The sequence below is a fragment of the Planococcus citri genome, chromosome 5 (assembly GCF_950023065.1).
Source record: "Planococcus citri chromosome 5, ihPlaCitr1.1, whole genome shotgun sequence".
Taxonomy (NCBI): Eukaryota; Metazoa; Arthropoda; class Insecta; order Hemiptera; family Pseudococcidae; genus Planococcus; species Planococcus citri.
Window position 1 is genome coordinate 25,619,779 of NC_088681.1, and position 24,339 is coordinate 25,644,117.

The 24,339-nt window shown below is 34.1% G+C and overlaps 3 protein-coding genes across 10 annotated transcripts in view; all 3 read left to right on the forward strand.

The window, feature by feature from the left end:
* Nucleotides 1-463: 463 nt before the first annotated feature.
* Nucleotides 464-11,503, forward strand: LOC135847558 (centrosomal protein of 131 kDa-like). The gene is made up of 15 exons (XM_065367120.1): nucleotides 464-723; nucleotides 1,662-1,766; nucleotides 1,887-2,028; nucleotides 2,114-3,219; nucleotides 3,475-3,562; nucleotides 6,214-6,271; nucleotides 6,347-6,466; nucleotides 7,239-7,464; nucleotides 7,576-7,770; nucleotides 7,861-8,066; nucleotides 8,167-8,371; nucleotides 8,484-8,683; nucleotides 10,435-10,606; nucleotides 10,993-11,168; nucleotides 11,307-11,503. Exons 1-15 carry the CDS (start codon nucleotides 655-657, stop codon nucleotides 11,440-11,442), a joined length of 3,204 nt encoding a protein of 1,067 aa, XP_065223192.1. The 5' UTR covers nucleotides 464-654; the 3' UTR covers nucleotides 11,443-11,503.
* Nucleotides 11,504-12,397: 894 nt separating this feature from the next.
* LOC135848952 (uncharacterized) overlaps nucleotides 12,398-24,339 on the forward strand; it is a 61,662-nt gene continuing 49,720 nt past the window's right edge. For 6 of the 8 annotated variants that reach the window (XR_010559465.1, XR_010559466.1, XM_065369056.1 and 3 more), the window contains exon 1: nucleotides 12,398-12,643. The gene's annotated coding sequence lies outside the window, so the exon portion shown is untranslated. The remainder of the gene's footprint in view (nucleotides 12,644-24,339) is intronic. The other 2 variants (XM_065369058.1, XM_065369061.1) reach the window with 2 other exon arrangements.
* Nucleotides 13,593-22,041, forward strand: LOC135848953 (uncharacterized). Its single transcript, XM_065369063.1, has 2 exons — nucleotides 13,593-13,871; nucleotides 19,659-22,041. Exon 2 carries the CDS (start codon nucleotides 19,686-19,688, stop codon nucleotides 20,811-20,813), a length of 1,128 nt encoding a protein of 375 aa, XP_065225135.1. The 5' UTR covers nucleotides 13,593-13,871; nucleotides 19,659-19,685; the 3' UTR covers nucleotides 20,814-22,041.

Consider the following 24,339-nt stretch of genomic DNA (forward strand, 5'->3'; position numbering starts at 1 on the left):
TCAGACTATTGAATATTGCTTTTCTAATGAAAATGAACTGAATCCAATAATAAGAATCAATCAAACCCGAAAAATCGATTTATATATGCGATTTTTGATTTCATGATGATTGATCATGTTTGAAATAAAAAATCAATTTCAGTATCAAAATATGATTCTCCGATCAAAAATTAATCACGATCGAAATTCATTCACCTATCTTCTTAGTATACCTACTTGTGAATATGTAGGTACCTACCTATTGTACATATCGCGTTCACCATTCGGAGTTACGTATACGCGTTCATAAATTAAAATAAATGGAAAACAATAAAACAAAATATTTAATAAGCGTAGGTATTATACGTGTTACCTTTACTTATTACTTTTGTTCTTACAATCAAACCTATACCTATAACAAATCCACAATCAGTAGGTAACCAAGCAACAGAATATTCTAAACAGGAGAGAGCTGGACGCTTAAAACACACAAAGCACTCGGCGTTCTCCATTTCGCTTTAGATACCTACTGTCGTATTGACTCTCATTGATTAAATATAAATGTAAAGTGATGAAAAATGGGGTAGTTTATTTAGCATGATGGTTTAATTAAAAATAGGTAGAGGACAACGGAGGGTCGATAAACGCGGAGGCGAATTTATTTCTCATCACAAAATGACCATATCGAAAATTCAATCAAAAAAGAAAAACAACACTCAGTCATTGCAACTTTCCGGATCGCAGGTAATCATTGCCACTTATTTTACCAATTTCACGAGTATAAAGAAGACTAACCAGCTCGCACCTAAGCGTAGTTAGGTAGACTATTTGTATCACATTTATGGCACTTCTGCATCCTTTCAACATATCATAAGGCAAAGTGCCAGATATTTATTCACCAACTTCAGCCATCTGACGAACAATTGTTATGGTATAGGTAAATCAATAGGGCTAGGATTTTTAAACGCTATCAAACACAAAATGTAAGAAAAAAGCAAAAAAAAGCGCTATCAAATCCTACCATGTTACATATCGAAATGAAGGTTTTTTCAAACCCAGCAAGATACCTCCCTTAAACATAATATGTACCTACATATGTACAACTTGAACCAAAATGAACTAAAAGAAGAAAATGAAAAAAAAGGAAAAAACTAGAACTAAAAATGAAAACAAAAATACAAAAATAAAAACTAAAAAATGAAAACTGAATCTGTTATTTTTCAGTTTTTCCTCCCTTGTTTTTTTGAACTGATCATTTTTCAAAAATTATTTTTTCTTTTGAAAAATGTGCAAGATGTTGATAAATTTTTGTATTTTTGGAACTAATTTCTTCAATTTTACCTGTTCTGTTTACCAAAAAAAAAGCGCTAACAACAAAAAAAGCCCCAAAAAAACAAAATTTCTGCCTTTTTGACTCTAAATGAGCATTTTAAAGCATTTACACCCAAAAAAGCAAAAAAAAAAGCACTATCAACTTTCAGCATTCACCTCATAATGGAATGAATCGCAAAGAAAATATATTATTTATGCCGTATAGGGTGTTGCTACAAAAAAAAAGCATTATTATAAAAATCCTAGCTCTAGTAATCAACATTTGGCAGCCAAAACTTGGAGTAAGCACCTATACCTATAGTTGCAAATGTAAATTGATTAACCTAGGTATCAATGAAATTCTTTTGTAGATTAATCTATCACCTCGTCCAACTCCGGTGACTCACATTACTTGGTCTTCAAGTTATAAAAGTTATCCTATTAGAAGATCAGTGTCAGCTTTTGGATTCCAGCAGGTATACTCAACTAGTTGACAACTTGACAAGCTAACCAAATTAAGTACTTACTCATAAGTCATAAGTCATAACATAACTGAATTTGGTGTATAAAGCAAGTATACCTCATTATGATTGCAGGAAACTGATGAACGCAAACATCTTCGGAACAGCAGCAGACCGCTTTCTGCAGACAATATACGATACATAAATAGGCGAAACTTCACCGACGATTTTCATCAGGAGATCACGATATCTTCTCGCAGTCAGAGCAAAGATGAAGGTAGGTAAACACTTTGTTCGATTACCTACACATTTTTCCACAATGTGTTTTAATTTTTCGACTGTTTGTTTGTCTGTTTTTATAGTCGATTTCGCAGAAACCTGTGTGCTGTCAGAAAATGCTTACGAAAACATCTTGAATGGATACTCAGAGAACAAACAAATCGCAAGGTACGAAAAAATGGAAAGCGCCAGCAATATGAAACCAGGCTTATCTTCGAAACCACCTTTACCACCACTATCAACAGATACCAAATGTCAAGTGAATAAAAATGACACAGAAACAGAAGGATTTGTAGAAAGCGAAGAAAACCTTAAAACTGCTGCAGAGAAAGAAGCGTTTGACGAAATAATCGCTCTGAAATTTCAAAGATGGTTCCCGAATACAATCAGTCACAGCCACAGTCACAACTCTAATCACGCTGAAGGCTCTAGTTCGGAAGCTGATGAAATCGACGATGTTGAGTTGCTATCGTATAAAGAACGTAATTACAAAACTTGCGAGTACCGGTACGAGGTGCATCGAAAAAATTCAGCTAAAAAATTGCCCAGCAATGGCGCAAGCACTGCCAAAAATTCAGCAAAAAAAATACAATCAAAAAACAAAGTCGCCAGCCAGATGTCGCCTGCTCCAATTCAGGTCACCACGGACGATGATTCAGCAGACAGCTCATCCTCTGCCAATGTCAATAGCCACCGAATTGAGCCATCTAGGGATCGAGATCACCAACACGACAACAATGAAGAGCGACTCTGCAAAGAGATGGAGGACGATAACAGGGTGAAGAAAAAAACTTCTCATACTGTTGCAACGGTACACTCCAAACTGAAATCAGCACCACCGCCGAATACGAGCTCGTTCAAAAAATCTAATCTTCAGTCACCTTGCACCAGTCCATTGAAAAAGCAGAAGAAAATTTCATTTTGCATGGATACAGCGACTGAGGTGAAAAATGAAAAACAAGACAATAATGACAATTTTGTTGAACCCTATTTCACTGCGAAAAATTTGCCATTGCATAATGACAATAAATACAGCCACCTGGGTACTGCAGACTCGTTGAAAAATCACAGAGACTCGACAATCGCGTCACCTCAACAGCCAGCTGGTTCGCAGATTGAAGATGTGCTTTCTTGGATGTGTACTCATCGCGGAGGTCTTCAAGCTGAAACTGGTGTTGATCATAAAATGGTGAGTTGAAGTAAAAATTACTCTTATTTTTCTTATACCTACATACGTTTACAGGGGTGTCCAGTGAGAAGTCTCAGATTTGAATACAACCAGTTACCACTAAAAAAAAAAAATGTTGGATGAAGTGGTTGTCTATCTTTAAATTTGAAGGGGCAAATTGCGTTCTATAACACTAACAGTCAAAATCCATTTTTAAAAAAATTATTTTACCTACTTACTTAAATCAGCCAAACTTAAACGATATTTTCAAAACAGGAAACACCAGACATGGAAACAAATAATTCGATGTACGAAGAAATGATTGATATTTTGAAAGATATTGAGAAAGAAGGCATCAGAAAAGGTGAATTTTGAACATTAAAGTATTTGAGATTTGAACTGACAGTATGAAGTATGGACATTTGGGTGGATCGCAAAAAAAAGTGGAAACCTTCATTCTGAGTTGAAAGTCACTTGGAATAAATTTTAGCCCCGGAGATGCTTATGGAGGGGAGATATCTTGGGAGCATGCAACAATAACCGACCATTTGAATTCAGCGTCCTCATGAGGACGCTGAATTCAAATTTTCGGGTCATTTTACTGTTGAACTGAAATTTTGTCTCGGTCAGAGCTGGGGCGACTCTTTGATTTTAAGAGTCCGCGACTCTAAAGTGCGACTCGGTAAATGAAGGAGTCTGAGAGGAGTCCGACTCTTTTCACGACTCTTGCGACTCTTTTCGTGGTTCGATAAATTTATCTAGTTTTGAATCTGTAACATTCCCATAGTGCTAGAGTGACTTTTTCGATTTTCGGTGAATTTTCAAAAATCAAATTTTGACCAAAGTGTGGGAAAAAATCAAAATGTTACTAAATGTACCCAGAAAGCTGAAATTTGGGATATACCCTATTTTTGACCTGCCAAATCGATTGAAAACTGTTTCAAACCGTTTTGAGCAGTTCTGGAGCCTTCAGCAGATTTTTAAAACTCGAAATTTCTACAAAATTTCATCAAATGGAGTTGGAAAGCCGAAATTCATTCTGCAAACTAACTTCAATTCTTTACGAAGTCGACTGCAGGTGAATTTGGAGTCTCCAGCGACTTTTTGAAAATTACTGGAGCCTCCAGTAGATTTTTGATATTTGAAATTTCCTCAAAATGTTATCAAATATAGATGGAAAGCTAAAATCAACCCTGCACTTCAATTTTAACACCCTCTGAAGACAATTTCTGCTGGGTTCAAGTCATTTTGGAGCCTGCAGCAACTTTTTGAAAATTACTAGAGCCTCCACCAGATTTTTGAAACTTGAAATTTTCACAACATTTCATCAAATGGGGTCAGCAAGCTGAAATTTTAATCTGCAAACTAATTTCAAATTTCAATACAATATGAAGTGGACAGCACAGTGTTTTCAAGTAGTTTTGAAGCTTCCAGCTTCTTTTTGGAAATTTCAAGTTTCCTAAGAACGCCATGAAACCTTTGAAAAAGTCACTGGAGGCTCCAGAATGACCAGAACCCGCCTTGAGTCGTCTCCAGAGGGTGTTAAAATTGGAGTGCAGTGGTAATTTTAGCTTTCCATCTCCATTTGATGAAATTTTGGGGAAATTTCAAATTCCAAAAATCTACTTGAGGCTCCAGTAATTCTTAAAAAATCGCTGGAGACTCCAAAACGACTTCAAATTTACCTGTTGTCGACTTCGTAATGAATTGAAATTAGTTTGCAGAATGAATTTCTGCTTTCCAACTCCATTTCAAATTTCATTAAATTTTGTGGGAATTTCTAGTTTTAAAAGTCTGCTGGAGGCTCCAGAACTGCTCAAAACGGTTTGAAACAGTTTTCAATCGATTTGGCAGGTCAAAAGTAGGGTACATCCCAAATTTCAGCTTTCTAAGTTAATTTGGATTTTTTCCCCACACTTTGGTCAAAATTTGATTTTTGAAAATTAACCGAAAATCGAAAAAGTCACTTTAGACAGAGCTGGGGAAACTCTTTGATTTTAAGAGTCCGCAAGACTCACGGTGAGAAGTGCTTAAATTCAAAATGTTTGTAAAAAAATTGTCTTAGGTATGTGTCGTAATTTACACCTAAGAACGCTGAGAATTCAAGTTTTAGTCCATTTTACTTACAAACTTGAATTTGGTTCCAATGAAAGGCGCTCAAATTGGAAATTTTTGAAAAAAATCTTCTGATCAGTCAAAATGTATGTACGTTTTTGAGGATCACCAGGTAATTCAGATTTTTTGGTCATTTTATGTACTTTTAAACTGTCCGGAGTGGGGGAAAATTAAAAAATTTGAAAAAACGGGGCTGGTAAAATATCTGATGTACATACCTAATTAATTCAGGAGCTCGAGAAAATTTTTCAAACATTTCAAAAATATTTTTTTCCAATTTTGTGAAAGTCTTACAATGACATGGAAAATGTAAGAAATTGGTATTTTTTCAACCCACAATTAAGTATGGGAAATCGATCAAATTTTTTCAAGTTTTCAAAAGTCTCAAACCTAACATTAAAAATCCAACAATTTTATTGTTTTCAAAAATTAGCAAGTCCCCAATTTTTATCCAAGTTTAAAAAAAAAAATGGTATCAATTTATCTAAATAAAGTTTGTAGTTCTTCAGAACCTCTTTTTCACTGGGCAATTTTTCCCAGAGCAGTATGGTGAATGCTAGAGCAAGAAAAGCACAATTTGTCTCGAAAATTTTACGTTCTTCAGAACCTCTTTTTCACTGGGCAATTTTTCCCAGAGCAGTATGGTGAATGCTAGAGCAAGAAAAGCACAATTTGTCTCGAAAATTTTACATCTTTGAGGGCCCATGTCTTCCCTTTAGGGAGCATCTTCGGAGTAAAAATTTATTTCTTAGTGCCTTTCCCTTTCAACTCAAAATGAAACTTTTCACAGAATTTTGTTGAAAAATCCTCTCAACATTTTTTTTTTTGCAATATGTCCCAATGGGTAGCTCTCATAGTGTACTTGTAATGCCTCACTAAGTATTTTCCCCAAAATTCTAGATGATCCAAAAACGAACGAGATGACAGCAGGAGGATGTGCACCATCATTGTCAGCCAAGTATGCGACAAACCACGAGTTTAATAAAATTACACACTAAATATGTAGCACCAAATTTAACTGCAAATCATTTAGGGCCATATGGTCGCTGATTGAAGAAGCCGAAAAAACAAATGACATGATCGAAAACGCCGATATCAATGATGAAATACCTCATCGCCAATCACATCCGCAAAATGTATCCCCTGGTCCGAGGTACATACTCGTAATTATGTACATTATAATTATACTTTTAGAATTCAAATCACAAAGTTGGTGATGAGGTGCACATTTTTCTGTCAGAAAATAATTTCTGGGGTCAAAGATTTCTGAATTATTTTTAATGTGGGCAGCTTTCATAGTTTTGCTACATTTTGTCAAAATTTCATCATTTTTTCATAATTTTTAACACCTATGCCTACTATAGGAAATGACTAGATTTTGATCAGATTAGACCTGTTTAGATCTGATCAGATTCACTCAGATCTCTCCTACTGAATCTTGAATCTGATTAGGCTTTATCAGACCTGGAAAGGTCAAATTGAATCCATGGAATGCATAGATAATTTCAATTCTTTTCATCATAATGGCAGGGAATCAAAATGTCTTCAAACTGGAAAAAAAATTGACGAAATATCAAAATTGAAGACGTCATAACAAAAAGGGGTATATATGACACATTTATGTAAAATTGGCCAATTTTTCGCTTCAAAAAGGACATATAATTTGAAATGTTTCAGCGCTTACCACTAACACACAGTTTCCTCCAGACTGATGGTACATAGCATTTCATATAGTTAGATAGTGAGAAAATGAGATAAAATCGTCACCATGTTCAAATATGCACATTTCTAAACTTCACAAGCACTCAAACTTTCAAACAGTTTTTTCTCAAAATACAACTTTCACACATATGTCCTTTTTGCTATGACGTCTTCAATTTAAAGAGATCATCTAATTCATCCCCTTTGATTATTTTTGACTACAGCAGGTGGAATCCAGAGGAAAAAAACTGGAACCGTTTATCAGATTTGTTGAGACTATCAAGCACAGAGTTGGCGCAAAAAACAATGTCTTTACAATTATTACTGGATGATAGGGAATCTGTACTGCAAAATTTGAACGTTCGTCTAAGAACCAATGAACAAACGCATCAACAGCAAACACAACAGTTCGAATATTCCATTCAAAAACAACTCAAACTTATAGAACAGGTTGTACCATGTGTCTATTAAATATTCTATTCTATCATTTATTCAATCTTAAGACTGTTAGAATTAACTAAGGAGGAATATTCGTATTTTTTTCTCTCTCTTGGAATATAGCTTAAGAATGAGAAAAAAACCATTAGTGAAAAAATGCAAAAACTCATCGAAGACTTGGAAAAAAAACAGGCGGCTAGTCTAATAGCTTTGGATGAAAAACATAAACTAGAATTGAAAAAAAGTTTGGAAAAACAGGCCGCAGCTGATAAAATAGAAAGAGACAAATGGCTTGAAATCAAAACTCAAAAAATCAGAGTAAATAATTATTTTGAAATACAATTCTGTATATTGGAAGTTGTTTGCTTTGCATATGAATTGAAAATACTCACACATTGTTTTGTGTAGGATTTAACCATAAAAGGTTTAGAGCCAGAATTAAATCGAATGGCAACGGCACATCAAGAAGAAATAGTGGAAATTCGAAAATTTCATAAGAGACAAATTGATGACATGGAAGAAGCTGCGAATCGTCGATTGTCCGTACAAAAAGAAAAATTGGAGGCTGAAAAAGAAAAGGCGCTTGCAATCGAACGTGAAATATCAAGGCAAAAGTAAGAATAGGTACCTAGACCTACTTACCTAATAATACTTATTCTTCTACACAAGAGCAATTATTTCAAAACTCGGTGAATGCAAATTGTTTACTTTCAGATTGGCAGATGAAATAGGTGAATTAGAAAAACGCTATCAAGATCAAAGAAAACGATTACTGGCTGAAGTGCACGTAGAACGAGAGAACATGGAACGACAAAATGAAGCAACACTTGCCATTAGAGAAAAGGACAACGAAAGGAAATGGGAAAAGAAGTCAATAGAAATGCAGAAGAAAATTGAAGCGCTGCAAAATCAGCATCAGGTAGGTTTAACTTGAAAATTGAAGATATGTCAAGTTTAATACTCTGTTGAATCGTATAATTGCGATCAATATTCATTACTTCATTACTTCTACTCTTATTTGTTTTACACAGGAAGAAATGAAAAAAATGCAGCAAAATTTTGAAAGTGAAAAACAAATTTGGATGAAAAATCAAATAATTGAGTTATCTGACAGAGAAGGTAAAATTAGAGAACAGTGTAAGAAAGAAAGAGATAAGCACATAGAGCTGATTGTTCAGAAATTAGAAAATGAAAATACTGAGCGAGAGGCAGCCAGTGAACAAAAAATCAAGTATGTACTTCTATTGCATAGATGTTTTTATTTTCCAGTAATCTTTTTTTGAGTAGGGAGAAAGGGATGGTGTCAGTAAATTTTTCAACTGGAATATCTAATATCTCATATCTAAAACTCATTTTACCTGATGTAGAAAATTAAAAAAAAACACAGAACATTAGAAATTAAAATGTTGTACCTACCTATTTTATTTTATTTTTTTATTTTAAAGTTGAAATATTTTGAAACTTTTTGCAAAATAAAGCTGGACTACGATTAATTGTAACAAATGGAAGGACTTTTTTGGCAATTTCCGGCAAAAAAGTGAGACTTATTGGAGAATTTCTCCATTTTTTTAAAACGAGCATTTTTTACAATTTTGAGAAAAAATCAACTTTGATAATTTCAGGCTTCTGCTAAAAGCACAAGTCTTTGTGAATCATTGTCAAAGAAGTGAGACTTTTTTAGCAATTTTGTTAAAAAGCAAAAATTCCACAACTTTAGTAAAAAATTAGCAACTTTTGAGGATTGGAATATGGCATAAAAAATTACATTTTTCGTTAATTTTTTCAAAAAGGAAGACTTTTTAATGATTCCAATCTTTGTTGCAATTTTTGGAAATTACCTATTGAGAAAAAAATTAAATTTTTTCTCACAAGGGAACCCTCCCACATGGTAATCTCCGATTTGAATAAAACTTGGACTGGTGGAAAGAGGACCTCAAAAAACCCCCATCCCCCAATTTTCAGCTGCTGAAGTTGATTTTTCGATTTTTGACGAGAGTTTGAAGTTTTGTGTACACAGGTAAAGTTGTTCTGTAAATTCAAAAATGGCCGTTTCTCCCCACCTCCTGAACTTCAGCAGCTGAAATTTTGGTCAAAGGGTCTATGCTTGATACCTAATTGACTAATACTACCGCTGGCCAGATCTGGAATTATCATCAGAAATCAAATTTTTTGCTCAATTGCTGGTTTTTAAATGCTATTGAAAAATTTGAAAAATGAGTCAATTATGCTCTTCTAATGAACTTCAAGGGCTCAAATTTTGGTCAAACAGTCTCTGCCGAACACCAAATCGACTCATGCCATCATTGGCCGGATCCGGCCATCCGTTCAGGAAACAAGATTTTTTACTGTTTTTTCCCATGTTATGAATGAATTCAAAAAATGGCCGTTTCTCCCCACCACATGAACTTCAACAGCTGAAATTTTGGCCAAAGGGTCTCTGCTTGATACCTAATCGATAAGTACTATCGTCGGTCAAATCTGGAATTATCATCAGAAATCGAATTTTTTGACACATAAGTCACATAACATGAGAAAAAGTATAAAAAATACACAAAACTTCAGACGCTCGCCAAAAATAGAAAAATCAACTTCAGCAGCTGAAAATTTAGGGATGGGGTTTTTTTGAGGTCCTCTTTCCACCTGTCCAAGTTTCATTCAAATCGGAGATTATCATGTGGGAGGGTTCCCTTGTCAGTTCTTTTTCGAACAGTGAGAATTTTCTTACTTTTTTTAGTAAATTTGTGGACAATTTCTGGAAAAAAATTATACTTTTTAGTTTTTCGTAATCTTTATTGAAAATGGGACACTTTTTTGGGGTAAAATGGCGAGTTTTTTTTGTCATTTTTTGATACGTAAAATAGTGAGACTTTTGGGTAATTTTTTTATTTTTTATAAGGACCTGCACCATGTGTTAGAATAATATGTACCTACTTACTCATTGATTGAATAGATCAGCAAATATTCATATTGTATGATTTACAGACGGATGAAAGAAAAATATGAAGCAGAAATTCACGATTTGGAAACTGTTACTGAGAACCTGAAACGAAAATTGAACGAATGTAGGAGTGAAATTCAAAAAAATGAAGAACTTGTATCACAGTTGAGAGCCCAATTAAATCAATCTCAAACAGAATACCTCATTTTAAAAGAGGTAGGTAATATCAATAATCAATATACCCTACAAAGGTTTATCCAAATCCCAAAATGGCATAGAAATTTTCTTACTGGATGAAGAAGAATTGAAAAGGGGCCCTCAAAATACATCAACAGCACAAATTTTAACTGCTGAAATTCATTCTCAATTTTTAAAAAAGTCAAGATTTTTAATTTGACCCATTTTACATGAAAAAAATTGATATTTGATCAAATTAACTCTGAAATTTGAAATTTTTCTGTTTAATACCCTATTTTAGATATTTAATTCCACACCTAGAATCAATTGGTGATCATTTATAGACGTTCTGGAGCCTTTAGCAGATTTTCAGATTTTCTTCCAGCATCCAGCACCAATGGTTATCTATTCTGTAATTGTTATAGAAATATGATCGATTACTTGCCGAGCAAGGTGAGATGCAAACTGCTGCCAAATCCGAATTAACAACCAGATTACATATTTTACAAAGCGAGCTAAGCCAAGCCCAACTGACGTATGAGTCACAAATCAAAATGTTGAAAAGCGAAAATGAACGTGAACTTTCGCAAATGTACAACAAGTAAGTACCAAGTACCAAGTACCACCCATGCATTTAGGTATCATTATAATTATTATATGTAATTAATTAATATAATATATGTAGGATATTCTGCGTGTAAATGCGCGTTTCACTCTCAATTTTTTTTTTCGTTTTCAGAGTGAAGGAAATGATTGAAAAAAAAGACTACCTCATCAAAACTCTAAACAAGCAGAAAGACGCCGCTTTAAAACAATGCAATCAACTAGAAGAACTACTACAGTCTAAAAAAAAGGATCACATCATGATTAGTTGACTAGATAATTAATGTTTTTTGTAATTTTCGAATTTGTTGAGTAAAGTTTGCTGCCCCATTAGATTTTTTGTTTTTACATACTTATTTTCTGTTTTCTGAAGCAATGAGTCGATACACTCCTGGATGGAAAATGAAGTAAACTTGCTGTGTTGCTGATATTTAAAATTCTCAAAAAAGGACGAACTAGAAGAAATTTAATCCTGAGAGGAAAAAAAATTGAGTTTGAATACATATGTAGTATGTAAGCATATTATTTTTCTCGAATGAACGTTTTTTTGCTCCTGCAGCTCGAAGGTTAGGCAAATGTACTTATTCACATCCGCACAGGTGAATTTCAACTTTCAAGGAAGAACATAATTGACGATGAAGAGAGCTGTGCAGCAGAGGTGGGGAAATTAGGGGCGATTACTATATGATCCGAAATGAACCGTATTCCAGGGCTAGATGAGTGATTATTTACCGCTCGAAAAATTCTAAAAAAATACCCATGCTAGAAAATACACTAAACAATTTTGAAAGAATTTTTCTGGAGTTATTTCCTGATTTTAGCCCTCCTTCCAAAGTCCAAATTGGTTTAAAATTTCCAAAGTGGAATTTTTTGAGAAAATATGGTAGGTACCTGGACATTTTCATAACGATTTTTTCACTTGAAATTTAGAGAAGGCAACTGTAATTGATAAGTTTTGTTTACCAGCAAACCAGTCAAACCACGAAATCATTTAAAAAAATGTGTGACGCTGACGTCATTTTTAAATGTCCTATATGATGGCAGTTATAGCATTGAACAGTGAACTGATAAAAAAAAAAAAAAAACACTTCACCAACGTATGTAGTATGTACTTATGGTAGTGAAGATTGCAACGCATGTTGCAAATGAAATACTTACGAATGTTCGTTAATAATAATATTGCACCACGTTACGTACTCGGTACTCGTAGTAGGAGAAAAGTAGGCAGTTCAGCGGCTGGGTAGCACGTGTAGTTCAGTTTGTTAGTTACAGCGGTCGCTCGCACCGGAAGAGTTGTCAGGTCGTGTTTCGTTTTATTCGGGAGTTATCACCTACTTTTTTTTACCGAAGCAAATTGCGTGTGTGTTGATTCACTTTTACCTGTTTAACGGTTAAAAATATTGTAAATCTCGAGCATTAATATTGTTGCAGAATCGATTTGAACTTTTTAAAGTCATTTCTGAACTAACGAAGGTAAGTTTTCACGATTTTTATTATACCAATACATTACCTACCTACTTACTTACTCCCAGTGGCCAGTACAGATAGTTTACTTGCAGTGGTACGACAGGTACTATCCGCTGGATGTAGGTACACATTAATTTAATGTGGGAACGTTCACTGGCCACTTTGAAAGGAAAAATATGTACTATGAGTTGGAAAAAAATCAGCGCATGAAAATTCTACCAAGTACATAGCTCAAGCAGTTTCCAAAGTCTCAGCAATTTGATAATGGAGCGGGGAAAAGTGAACTCGAAATTCCTTGCAATTGTTGACACATTTCTCCACCTTTAGTTCTAAATTTTATTTTTCGTTTCTTGGGAAATCAAAGGCTATGGGTGTAAGCATGACAACTACGCTTTAGAGACATAAAAATTGGGTACGTTTCAAATTTCAACTTTCTATGTTAATTTTGTAAAATTTTGATTTTACGCAATTTTCGACGATCAACTCGCCAAAAATCAAAAAATTAACTTGTCGGGGAAATTGGAAGGAATATTGAAAAAAAATTTCGGAAAATAGAATGATGAAAGGCAAAAAAAATGAAAATTTTTAATAGTATCGCGATGGTTCCTCTTTCCTCCTCTACCTTTGATTTGAAAAATCATCCGAATGGTTTTGATTTCTTACTACAAAAAGAAAAGCTATGCTACAAAATCGTAAAAAAAATCATTTAAAATAAACGTTTCCACATTGTACATATGTACCTGTGGCAGTGGCGGTTCCAGAGTCCAGACTTCCTCCAATGTTAGAGGATTGCGATGCATGCTGCAAGTCGAAATGTTGTGAATTGCACCACGTTGCATGGTGCCTATACAAAACGGTGTGCAACGTGCGGTGCACGGGGGGAAAGGAGAAGACAATCAGCTGGATGTGATACGTCCCATCTAACAAAATAATAACAATAAGCGCATCGTTATATGCACGTGGTATGTGACTAGTGACTATTCAAGGAGCAGGAGAGTGTACAGTTCTGTAGTAGTTATTGACATTGAAGTTTAAGTTGTGTAAGATTTCAGTGTAGAAGTCACACCAGCAATCCTTTCTGTTCTGTTATCATTGACTTTTTTTAAAACTAAAGTTCGTGTTGTTCGGTTGTTCCATCGTTAACCATTTCAAAATAATAAAATAATCTTGAATTTGAATAGCATTGATGAATAATTGAATATAGTCGTCGTTTCCAGAATTAATTCTAGATTAAGTAAGTAAGTGTTTACGTTCTCATTCAATATTCTTACTTACACACGCACATAAGTACATTAACATTACCTTATTTTCATAATTCAATTTCGTATTACCTATTTATAATATCATGTACCTATCTAATCGAAATAGGATTTTGAAGATGAAATTGTGGGGTGTAAATGCGAGATTTTTTTCGATTTTTTTTTCACTTCTATCTCCTAAAGTTGTTACCTCGGGTGAGAAAATCACGTCATGAAATTTTCAGCCTCCTCGGTGAAAAATAAGTAGTGCCGATGAGCCCCACAATCACCCAAAATGTTATTAAAATATCGAAGTATTGGACAAAATTTTCTAAATCGTGAGCTTTCTAGTTTATCACCTCAGTTCGGTGCCTACTTGGGTAAAATCAACTTATCGTACCAATTTAAGTTCCTCGTGTGTACCTATGGACTAGAGGGGAGAGCTATAATATAGACTTACCTACTTGTGTAAAAAATATTTGTAAATGCCCTAAAGTTGTCAGGTTTTACGAGAAAAATGCACTCTAACCATATTACAATTAGTACATTTGTAGAAATAAGTCGTGGCGAGACTCTCCCTCCTCCCCTTCTCAAAATATAGCATAAGAAATCCAAAATGTGAAGTTTTAAAAATTTTCAGCTCTGAGAAACTTTACCACATAAAGGAACCAAAATTATTTCAAAGGCCGGGAGAAGGTTTTTCATCGAAAAGGGGAATTATTTGGGAAAAGGAGGAGTCCCGATAAGACCACTTTTTGGGCCCCTCACAGTTATCGACTCGACTACTCTTGAAATGTTGTAATAAATGTCCCAAATACGAATCCGTGGTTAGTTAACCCAAAATGACCATTTTTTGGGCTCCAGGGGTTCCCAAAGTTGTGAATAAAAGAAGAATTTTAGGAATCACTGAGTATCATTTTCAAAAACTTTTTAAGCGTAAAACATCGGTTTGAACTCGATACACGTTATTCGAGATGATTTTCTTATTTTCGACCCTGAGGGACAGAAATTGGGGGGGGGGGTTTCAATTTTTGGAAAATTCTGGAATCGCCATTTTGACCTTACCCCTTTGAACCCCGCTAAAAAGCTTTTTACAGTACATTAGTATCCGAAACACCTTCATCCTACCAAATTTTGAGCTCAATAAAATTTTCCGCTGGTACCTACTCAAAAATCCAATTTTTCAATTTTTCGTAATTTCGATATTTTGGGAACCCCTGGCAAACTGGAAACTTGCAATTTGCGTCAAACGTAACGTTTTGAGGTATAGGTATATTCAATAATCTAGATGAAAAAGTTAAATTAAGCTCCCTGTATACTCGTAATTTTGAACCCTTTTTTTAGTACCCCCCACTTTGGGCACCCCTAAAAAAGGCGTTTATGCATATTTTTTCAAAAAAATTGAAGAATTTACATTTGAAACACACTAGCAAGTGCTCGATAATTTTTCATTCGATTCTACCAGTAACTTTCAAAATTGAGCTATTTTAGGTCAAATTCTGAGAATTATAAGTACTTCGTTGAAATCCTGAAACCGTGAATTAACATGATACTCAGTGATTCCTAAAATTCTTCTTTTATTCACAACTTTGGGAACCCCTTGAGCCCAAAAAATGGTCATTTTGGGTTAACTAACCACGGATTCGTATTTGGGACATTTATTACAACATTTTAAGAGTAGTCGAGTCGATAACTGTGAGGGGCCCAAAAAGTGGTCTTATCGGGACTCCTCCTTTTAACGCAAAAACAACAAATTTTGAATTGATTGATTTTTTTTCATTTTTTTGATTTTTTTAAACTTTGGGGTTACCAGCACAATTTTTTTTTGCAGATAAGAAAAGAAATTAAAAATAAGGAATCATTTTCTCATCAGTGGTAAGGGGGTTGAAGGTGAGAAATTCACACTTTGCAAAATAAGGTAAACCCTAACTTCCACACTTACATTCATGCATACTTACATATTATTTTTTATTGATGGTCACAATCAATAAATTAATGACAGCTTTTTTTAGTAATTTTAATTTCTCTAAATCAATTCAAATTCTAAAGCAGCTTTATTTAGGTACCTATTTGTATTTAGAAAAAAAAAACGAGATTAGTATATTTGTGTCAATGCCGGTGGATATTGATCAAATTCAGCGATAATCTTCATTTCGTATTGAAAGTCACTCAGAAAAAATTTTAGCTCCGAAAGTGTCCTTGGAGAGGAGATACGAGATACTCGTACTTACTGTATGAGTTCTCAAAGATGTGGAATTTTCAAAAAATCGTAGTTTTTGCTGTAACTCCTATCCTGTTTAGGGAAAAACGGCACCGTTCCAATGGATAAATAAATAAACAAACATCTGTGACGTAATCAAGACTTCGACCAATCAAACTGCTTTAAAAAAATTTACAGGGTTCCCATTTCCACGTTTTCAAAAAAAAAGTTTATAAAACCAGTTTTCAAAATTTGTTTTGAATAAATAAAAATTTTATAAAAACATCAAAGAAAGTTTAAATTTATTCAGTCGTCTTATTTTGACCTCTTTCTGACGTATTTTATGAAAAAAATGTTTGAAAATCAGTCACAACAAAAAAAATTAAAATTCATTCATTTTTTGAATTTTTCCTAATTTTGATTCTTTTTGTGATTAGTTTATTTTATCGAGAGAAAGGGGGTTTTCAACTTTTTCAACGGATACATAAAAATATGGGTCAACTGCACCAGTCAAAACTTTTCTTCATGTAGGTACGAGTATTAAATCAAAAAAATCGCATTTTTTCGCAAACTTTCAATTTTTTTAAATCGACATTACAAAGTAATGCAATCTCAATTTTTTAATTTGTTTGTTCAGAATGAAAAGTTGTCCATAATATATTTTTTTCAGAATTTTTTAGAGTCGGAACGATATAAAAACTACGTTTTGAAACTGTTCGAGCTTATTTTTCGTACGAAAAAAAGTAGCAACACAGATTTTTATGATATCACCAAAGAGCCTTTTAAACCCCTAACTATTGAAAAAAGTTCCATTTTGGTAGGTATCGCGGTTATTGAGTAATCCACTGCTGAAATTGATATTATTATTTTATCAAGTTACAGTGGAAATCGCTTATAATGAGATCGGTTAGTACGAGATTTCGGATACAACGAGCAAAATGCTCGGTCCCGAGCACAACGCCATTTAAACATGTACAATATGGTACCTGTTAGAACGAGCTCATTTATAACAAGGAATCCGGATAGTACGAGCTGAAATTCTTGAATTTTGGTTCATTTTATTGTCTTTTCTTCCGCTTATAACGAGTGTTCATGCAAAAAACATTCATTAAATCCCAAATTTAAGTTTTGTAAGTTAATTTGATGAAATTTTGAAATTCAGACAGATTTTGTGGCATTTTTAGAAAAACAAAACTTTCTAAAAAGCTGCTGGAGGCTCTATAACTGCTCAATAAATGATTTGAAATTGTTACCAATCGATTTGACAAGTCGAAAATAGTAGTAAAATTGACAATTTTTTCCTACACGTGTTATACGAGTATCATTTATAATGAGAAGCTCTTTACATCCGGTTATTATAAGATACTCGTTATAAATGCAATACCTTTTAGTACGAGAGACCGGATACAACGAGCAAAATGTCTGGTCCCTTCAATCTCGTTGTAAGCGATTTCCACTGTATCTGAAAACTTTGACACCCCCTAGCAGCCTTTGAAAAATGGCTACAGGGCTGCGATATGCGCCATTGGTAATCCCTTCAAAAGGTCTTTCCACAGGAAAAATTTTAAAAAATTCGCCGACCACCCCCCCCCCCTACCACTTCTTGGTTGAATTGACGTGGAATGACCCATCTTAACAAATTCTGCAGATATTTTTTAGGATTAAATGCCGACAGAAAAATATTTTAAAATGATGTAGAAGGGTTATTCCTACACCATGTACGATACCTAACTTGATAAAATTTCTAACCGTGAATTGAATTTTATTTCTCGATTTTTGGAGAAATCTCTGATCAATTTCTATTCTTTATGAGAAAGTTAATTTTTAAGACAAATGAGAAAAATACAATTTTTTACTCGTAAGCCGAATGTGGATTTCGAAACTTGATTATTTGTTGCTAAAAATAGAATACCTTAATGGACCCTAGACCTAGAATGAAGATTCTCAAAGTTGTAGCGGCCCACATGCTAATTTTGGAACTTTTTCAGAAAAATTGGGGCCTAAAGCATCTCAACCGCGTCATCTATTATAAATTATAACCTTGAAATGTGATTAGTGATTATTATTCTTTTAAATTTCATCAATTCAATTTTTGAATTATTTTGGAAAATTGCGTCGACCGTATATAATGGACGAATAATTCAAATCGCAGGAAATGACGGCCACATTTTGGATGCAGAATCCAGGAAACCTTCTGCACATGCGCCAAACATGATGCTTACGGCGCTGGTGGAGAGAGAGACGGTTCACTGGCTCAACCCATGTTCAACCAGTAAACCGTCTCTCTCTCCACTAGCACCGTAAGTGTCATGTTTGGCGCATGAGCAGAAGGTTTCCTGGATTCTGCATCCAAAATCTAGCCGTCACATTTTGTCATTTTTTCACCGTTGAATTATTCGTCCATTATATACGGTCGACGGAAAATTGATAACGTTGTAAGACCCTCAATTTTTTATTTGAGCTGTTGATTTTTTTCTCGAGCTGCTTTATCAGGTAACTACATACTCTACACCAGGTATGGAAATACGCCATTTTTTGTTATACAAGGACATTTTATAGGACTCAATACATAAAATGAATGTTTCCCCACCATTCTCTTGATTCCATTTCATGATAAGACTGAAATGAAAAAAACACATTAATGTCAAAACTACTCAAAACTTTGAAATTTATAACCAAAAATGGCATATTTTCATACCTGCTTTATGGGTCTCACTGATCTGTGTGCAGGTAACCAATTTAATCAGATTTTTTTTTCAAGTTAGAGGACTGCTTAGATAGGTAGTCTACCAGAAAATTTAAGTATAGCTGCCCAATCGCAAAACTACGGATTTCAAAGACATCCAATGGTCTCAAAATTTTGTTGTTTTTTTTTCAGTTCTACTAAAATAATAATAAAATTTTAAAAAAAAACGTAAAACAGAAAAACATGAGTCGAAAAGTTGCCCAAGAGGTATTTTTTGGGTCCCAAAATACCGATGTCATTTCTAGTCAAGAGTAAAGTTTCAGACAATTTCAAAAATTGTAGCGTCCAATCGCATTTTTCAATCACTTTCGGGGCAATTTTTTTTTCATTTTTTGGCTCAAAAAATACCATTTTAGATGCTCAGACTGAAAATCGTACCTAAACCCTAGAAAACTTGTCTTGCAACTGGAAAAGATAATCCCCAAAGTTGAAGCCGTCCAATCACATTTTTCGGTCATTTTTGGAACAATTTTTTAAAACTTTGGACCCAAAAAATATCCTTTTGGATGCGCAGACTCGAAATATTTGGGCAAATTTTTGAAAAACTTGGGCCCAGAAAAAACCTCACAGGTCCTGTGAATTTTTGACGCATTGATGTAATCTCGGAATAATCAGAATTTTAAGAACTTTGGACTCCTACGAGATCCGTAATTTTGCGATTAGGTAGCTATAAATGTTTCAGTGGACTACCCATAGGGGTCATTTTACATTAATTTGAAAAAATAATCTGGTCAAATCGGTTGCTGCAAACTCGTGAGGCTTCATTGTGAGAAGTTCCCTATATGGGTGTTTGCAGCCAACAGCATTCTTATGCTATTCCTACGTTATTTGTTTCAGAAATCGAATTCGACTTGTTTTATTGAAATGGAGACCGCTGATATTGATTTAGAAGACAAATACACGTATCTTCCTCCATTTCCAAAATTAGAAGACCTGGCTATTCTCACAGTATCTTTGGATTTGTGGAATTATTATTATTCTCATTATCACACGGATTCTTGTGATGATGAACTCGATGAGGTGAATGAAATCATCAATGATATGAACATGCCAAACTGCATTAAAGAAAAAATTATTGAGCTTTGTGAGACCATTGACGACGAGTTAGGGTTTTATCACATTGTCGATGAGGACATTATGAGGATGTGCAACTCTCTTAGAAATAAAAAACATTTTTTTCTTTATGGAGCTGTTTGGGACACAAATGGCCATATCGACCACAAAAAAACTGCAGAGAAAGTTTTGAAGTGTCCTGAACGATTGAATGATAACGATTTAATGTTTCGGATCATGGCCAAATACTGCTTAGAAAATTGTATAAAGGAGTTTCCATTGTCTTCGTTGAGTAAACAATGTAGAATTCGTTGTGGTGAGGGAGGTGGAATAATAAACTATTGGATCGAGTTCAAACGTAATGAAAGCAAGGCTTCAGATGCTTATGTCATACTCAACAGTCTGATAGGTGATACTCATCTCTCCTGGTCTATGTATGTGTACGAATACTTCTGGTATTTCTTGGATGAAAATCAACAAGTGACTGTGATAAAGGATTTGATTGAACATGTAAGAAGTGACAAGATGTTTTTTCTATTCTCAAAATTAAATATGCATCAACTTAGACGTTTATACTTGGAAGAGCCTGCTGCCATTATTATAAATTTTTATTCAGACGATATCGAGCTGATAAATGCAGCATGGGCACGTGTTCGTTCAACAATCAATGAGGAACAATTCGAACACTTGATTAATGAGATCTTGTACTTGGAAATATATCGTCGCAATGACAGCAACATGCAGTGTTTGATCGACTTATGGAACAGTGCACCTGATAATTTGATCAATTACCTGATAAATGTAAAAAATTGCGCAATTATTGACTACCTACTTTTTTCGGAGAAATCTGGAGGATGTAAGTTCCTTCAAATTCGACTTTTTAAAAGTCATTCTCCCTCGTGCAACGCTCGAATTCAGAAAGCAATTCTTTTTGGATAAGGGACTAAAGTTGATGTTGGCCTATTCCGATGTGTTCTGTTCGTTAATCGAACATAGTTTAGATGTGACTGATCAGATGGAAATCAAAAAAATGATGTTAATTAAAGCAATAGAATCAGAAAATACTGAACTTCTACGTCGTTTTCGTGATTTATTATACTCCAGTGTAAATGAATTTTATGAATTTTTGGCATTTTTCACCTTAGAACCGAATTTACAGATGCGAGTAAAAAAGCGTTTGCTGAGATCTGGACTACTCAACATCGTACAATTGCCCAGAGTTGATAATTGGGCAAAAATATGCCAATTTATAGACGAATTGTATTCCAATGATGAAAAAGAAGCTCGTCGACAAAAAAAGAAAACTGTGAATTCGTATTTACATTCTTGCTTCCATTACGGGTATTGCTTTCGACGAAACGGCGATGAAAAGTTTACTGAAATCGAAAATCTCATGACTCAAGTTCTTACTGCTGAAGAAATCGCAACTACCAAAGAAAACATAATCGACTACTTTCAATCAGTTTTTTGCCGCGATACATCGCAGCGTCCTGATTTATTTTCAAACAGAGTGAACATTCCGAAACTTACTGCTTGGTGTTATGATGGTGATGAGGAAAGAATGACGCAATTCAAACGTTCATTTCCAATCAATAAAGCATTTCGACATTTTTTGCGTGAAGCTGTAGAACGATACGTTAATAAAAGAGACGCTGATGTATCATTTTCTTCCTTAGAACAACTTTTGTGTTGGAAATTCTCATCAAAAAAAAATATTAAAAAATTCAAAAGGAGGCAAATACACGGTGTTATGAGAAGTCAATTATTGTTCGAGCCCTATATATGTAAAAAAGAAAGGTATCCACGCATAGTGAAGAAAATTATTGCGTGGATTTTTGACGACAATGAATTCAAAGTTGAAGAATTTGAACAACTTTACCAGAAAGAAGATACAATAAAAATTATTGAGTGGTTATATCCGAGAAGAGATTGTTCTACATGTAATGAGCATACTTATCATAGCAGCGATGAATCCGACTAATATATTTTATTATGTAATTAATTTATCGGTTTCGTGATAAGAATGTGATTCATTTTAGTTTATTTCAATTGAAATTGTTTCGATTTTTTTCTTCTTTTCTATTTACGTAGTATAGGTATTTTGTTGTATCAATATTATTAATGTTAAGTATAGGTAGGTCAATTAAATTTTCATTTTTTACAATGTTTTTTTTTTCTTCTAAGGCTTTTGAATGATTTTTTATTCGATTGAGTAAGTTATTGGTATGTGTCAAAAAATTATTTTGCACTTTATTAGCGATTCTGGTTTAAAATGACAATTTTTGACGTGCTGTATTTTTATCAAATCTCATATGTACTATCTAGTGAGAAAATCATTCCGAGATGACTGAGGCGAACAAGTCGACATGAGAGATTTTTAAGTGGGATAAAGGATACTTCGAGTTCGAAGGTATATGCAGGAATTGCATATTTTGCACGAATTTTCGGAGCATGGGTATAAGTGCTCGTTCTTGTTTCAAAATAATAAAAAATGAAACCTTCATTTGAGTTGAAAATCACAGGAAAAAATTTTTAGCTAGAGAGATGCCTCCCGTTGGGATATATAGGTCTTCAAGAGGGGGCGGGCATCTTTTTAAAAAAATCGTGTTTTTTTGCTCTAGTGCCTTCCCGTACCTACTCGTATACCTTCTGGAAAAAATAGCTCACAAGGGAACCTCTTGAGGTGTCACGCTCCGATTTGAACGGGATCGTGATTTTTGGAAAGAGCATAGTCTAAAACCTCCAACACCAAATTTTCAGCTGCCCAAGTTCATTTTTCGATTTTTGGCGAATTTTTGAAAATTCAAAATTGACTGTTTTTGGCGATTTATGCTTTTTTTTAAAAAAAAGTACGTACGTGATCAATAAAAATGGTCAAAATAAGTCCCAAAACAAATATCAATTACACAATGACAAATCCAAATTTCATCATTTTCAGCCATTCTGGAGCCTCCAGCGCGATTTTTCAATTTCTCCAGAATTTTGAATTTGCTCCAGAAGGCGTGAATATGCAGTTGGGCAGCTAAAAATTGAGTTGTGTATTATACTCGACCGGTTTAACGAGTTTATCTACATTTGAGCCGATTTTGGGAGTGACACCTCAAGAGTGTTTTTTTGACCAGCTTTTTTCAAAATTAAAAAACCCAAAAAATCAAAAGATTACCGTTTGTGAGGAAATTTTTGAAATTTACGGGAATCGCTGTATTTCTTCAAGATTTAACCCCCGGGGCGCAAATTCTACCATTTCCAGCCGTTTTGGAGCGAGAGTGACACCTCAAAAACCCACTCTTGAGGTGTCACTCCCAAAATTGGCTCAAATGTAGATAAACTCGTTAAACACGTCGAATGTAATATACAACTCGATTTTTAGCTGCCCAACTTGATATTCACGCCTTCTGGAGCAAATTCAAAATTCTGGAGAAATTGAAAAATCGCGCTGGAGGCTTCAGAATGATTGGAAATGGTGAAATGTATTTGGGTAGTTAATTAGTTTTGGGACTTATTTTGACCATTTTTATTGATCAAGTACGTACTTTTTTAAAAAAAGCATAAATCGCCAAAAATCGAAAAATGAACTTGGGCACCTGAAAATTTGGTTTTGGGGGTTTTAGACTATGCTCTTTCCAAAAATCGCGGTCCCGTTCAAATCGGAGTGTGACACCTTTAGAGGTTCCCTTGTCAGTTCCAAAAAATAATATTTGAGATTCTATGTCGACCATGTATCATTGTCTTCGAAATTCAAGATCACTTTTGGGATTCCACTATAAGCAATAAAAAATTTCAAGTATGTACATCTACGTAAATCCAAAAAACAGGACTTTTTGGCAACTTATGACCAATGATACTCTTTCTCAATATTTGCCAAAAAATTAAACAATTTTTTTAAAACATTTTGATTGAAAAAAGCGAGACTTTTTGGACAATTTTGGGAAACTAACTGATAATATTAGCCAAAGAAAGGGTTTGTTTGATCAATTCCTGACAAAGCAAATGACACATTTAAACAATTTCTGGAAAAGAGTGCAACTTTTTGGGGATTTCTTTTTCGAAAAAATCATTTTTTTGTAGCAATTTGGGGCAGAAAAGGAATCATTGACTTTGGAAAAATGGCAGGGCTTCTAAGTGATTTTTGGCAAAAAGCCGGAATTTTTGACAAAGGTAGGTAAATTGACAAAATGCAAGACTTTGACTAGTTTTGCAATACCTAATAATTATTGGCAGAAAGTGATACTTTTTCGCAATTTTTTTCAAAAAAGTACAACTTACTACGTATTATGTAAATTTTTGGTAAAAAACTGGACGTTTTGTTAATTTTTGCCAAAAAGGCTTTAATTTTTAGAAATAATTGAGATTTTTTGCACTTTTTTTGTAAAAAGCGAGAGTTTTTGGAAACTATGGGCAAAAAATGAGCGACATTTTCCAAATTGAAGATAAAATCAAAAATGAAAGACTACACAAAGTTATT

Excerpts from the sequence above, each read along its gene's own strand:
- LOC135847558 (XM_065367120.1), top strand. The coding sequence starts at position 655 with ATGACCATATCGAAAATTCAATCAAAAAAGAAAAACAACACTCAGTCA. Across the intron at positions 3,220-3,474 it reads CTGGTGTTGATCATAAAATG|GAAACACCAGACATGGAAAC; the intron begins GTGAGTTGAAGT and ends TTTTCAAAACAG. Across the intron at positions 3,563-6,213 it reads GAAAGAAGGCATCAGAAAAG|ATGATCCAAAAACGAACGAG; the intron begins GTGAATTTTGAA and ends CCAAAATTCTAG.
- LOC135848953 (XM_065369063.1), top strand. The coding sequence starts at position 19,686 with ATGGAGACCGCTGATATTGATTTAGAAGACAAATACACGTATCTTCCT.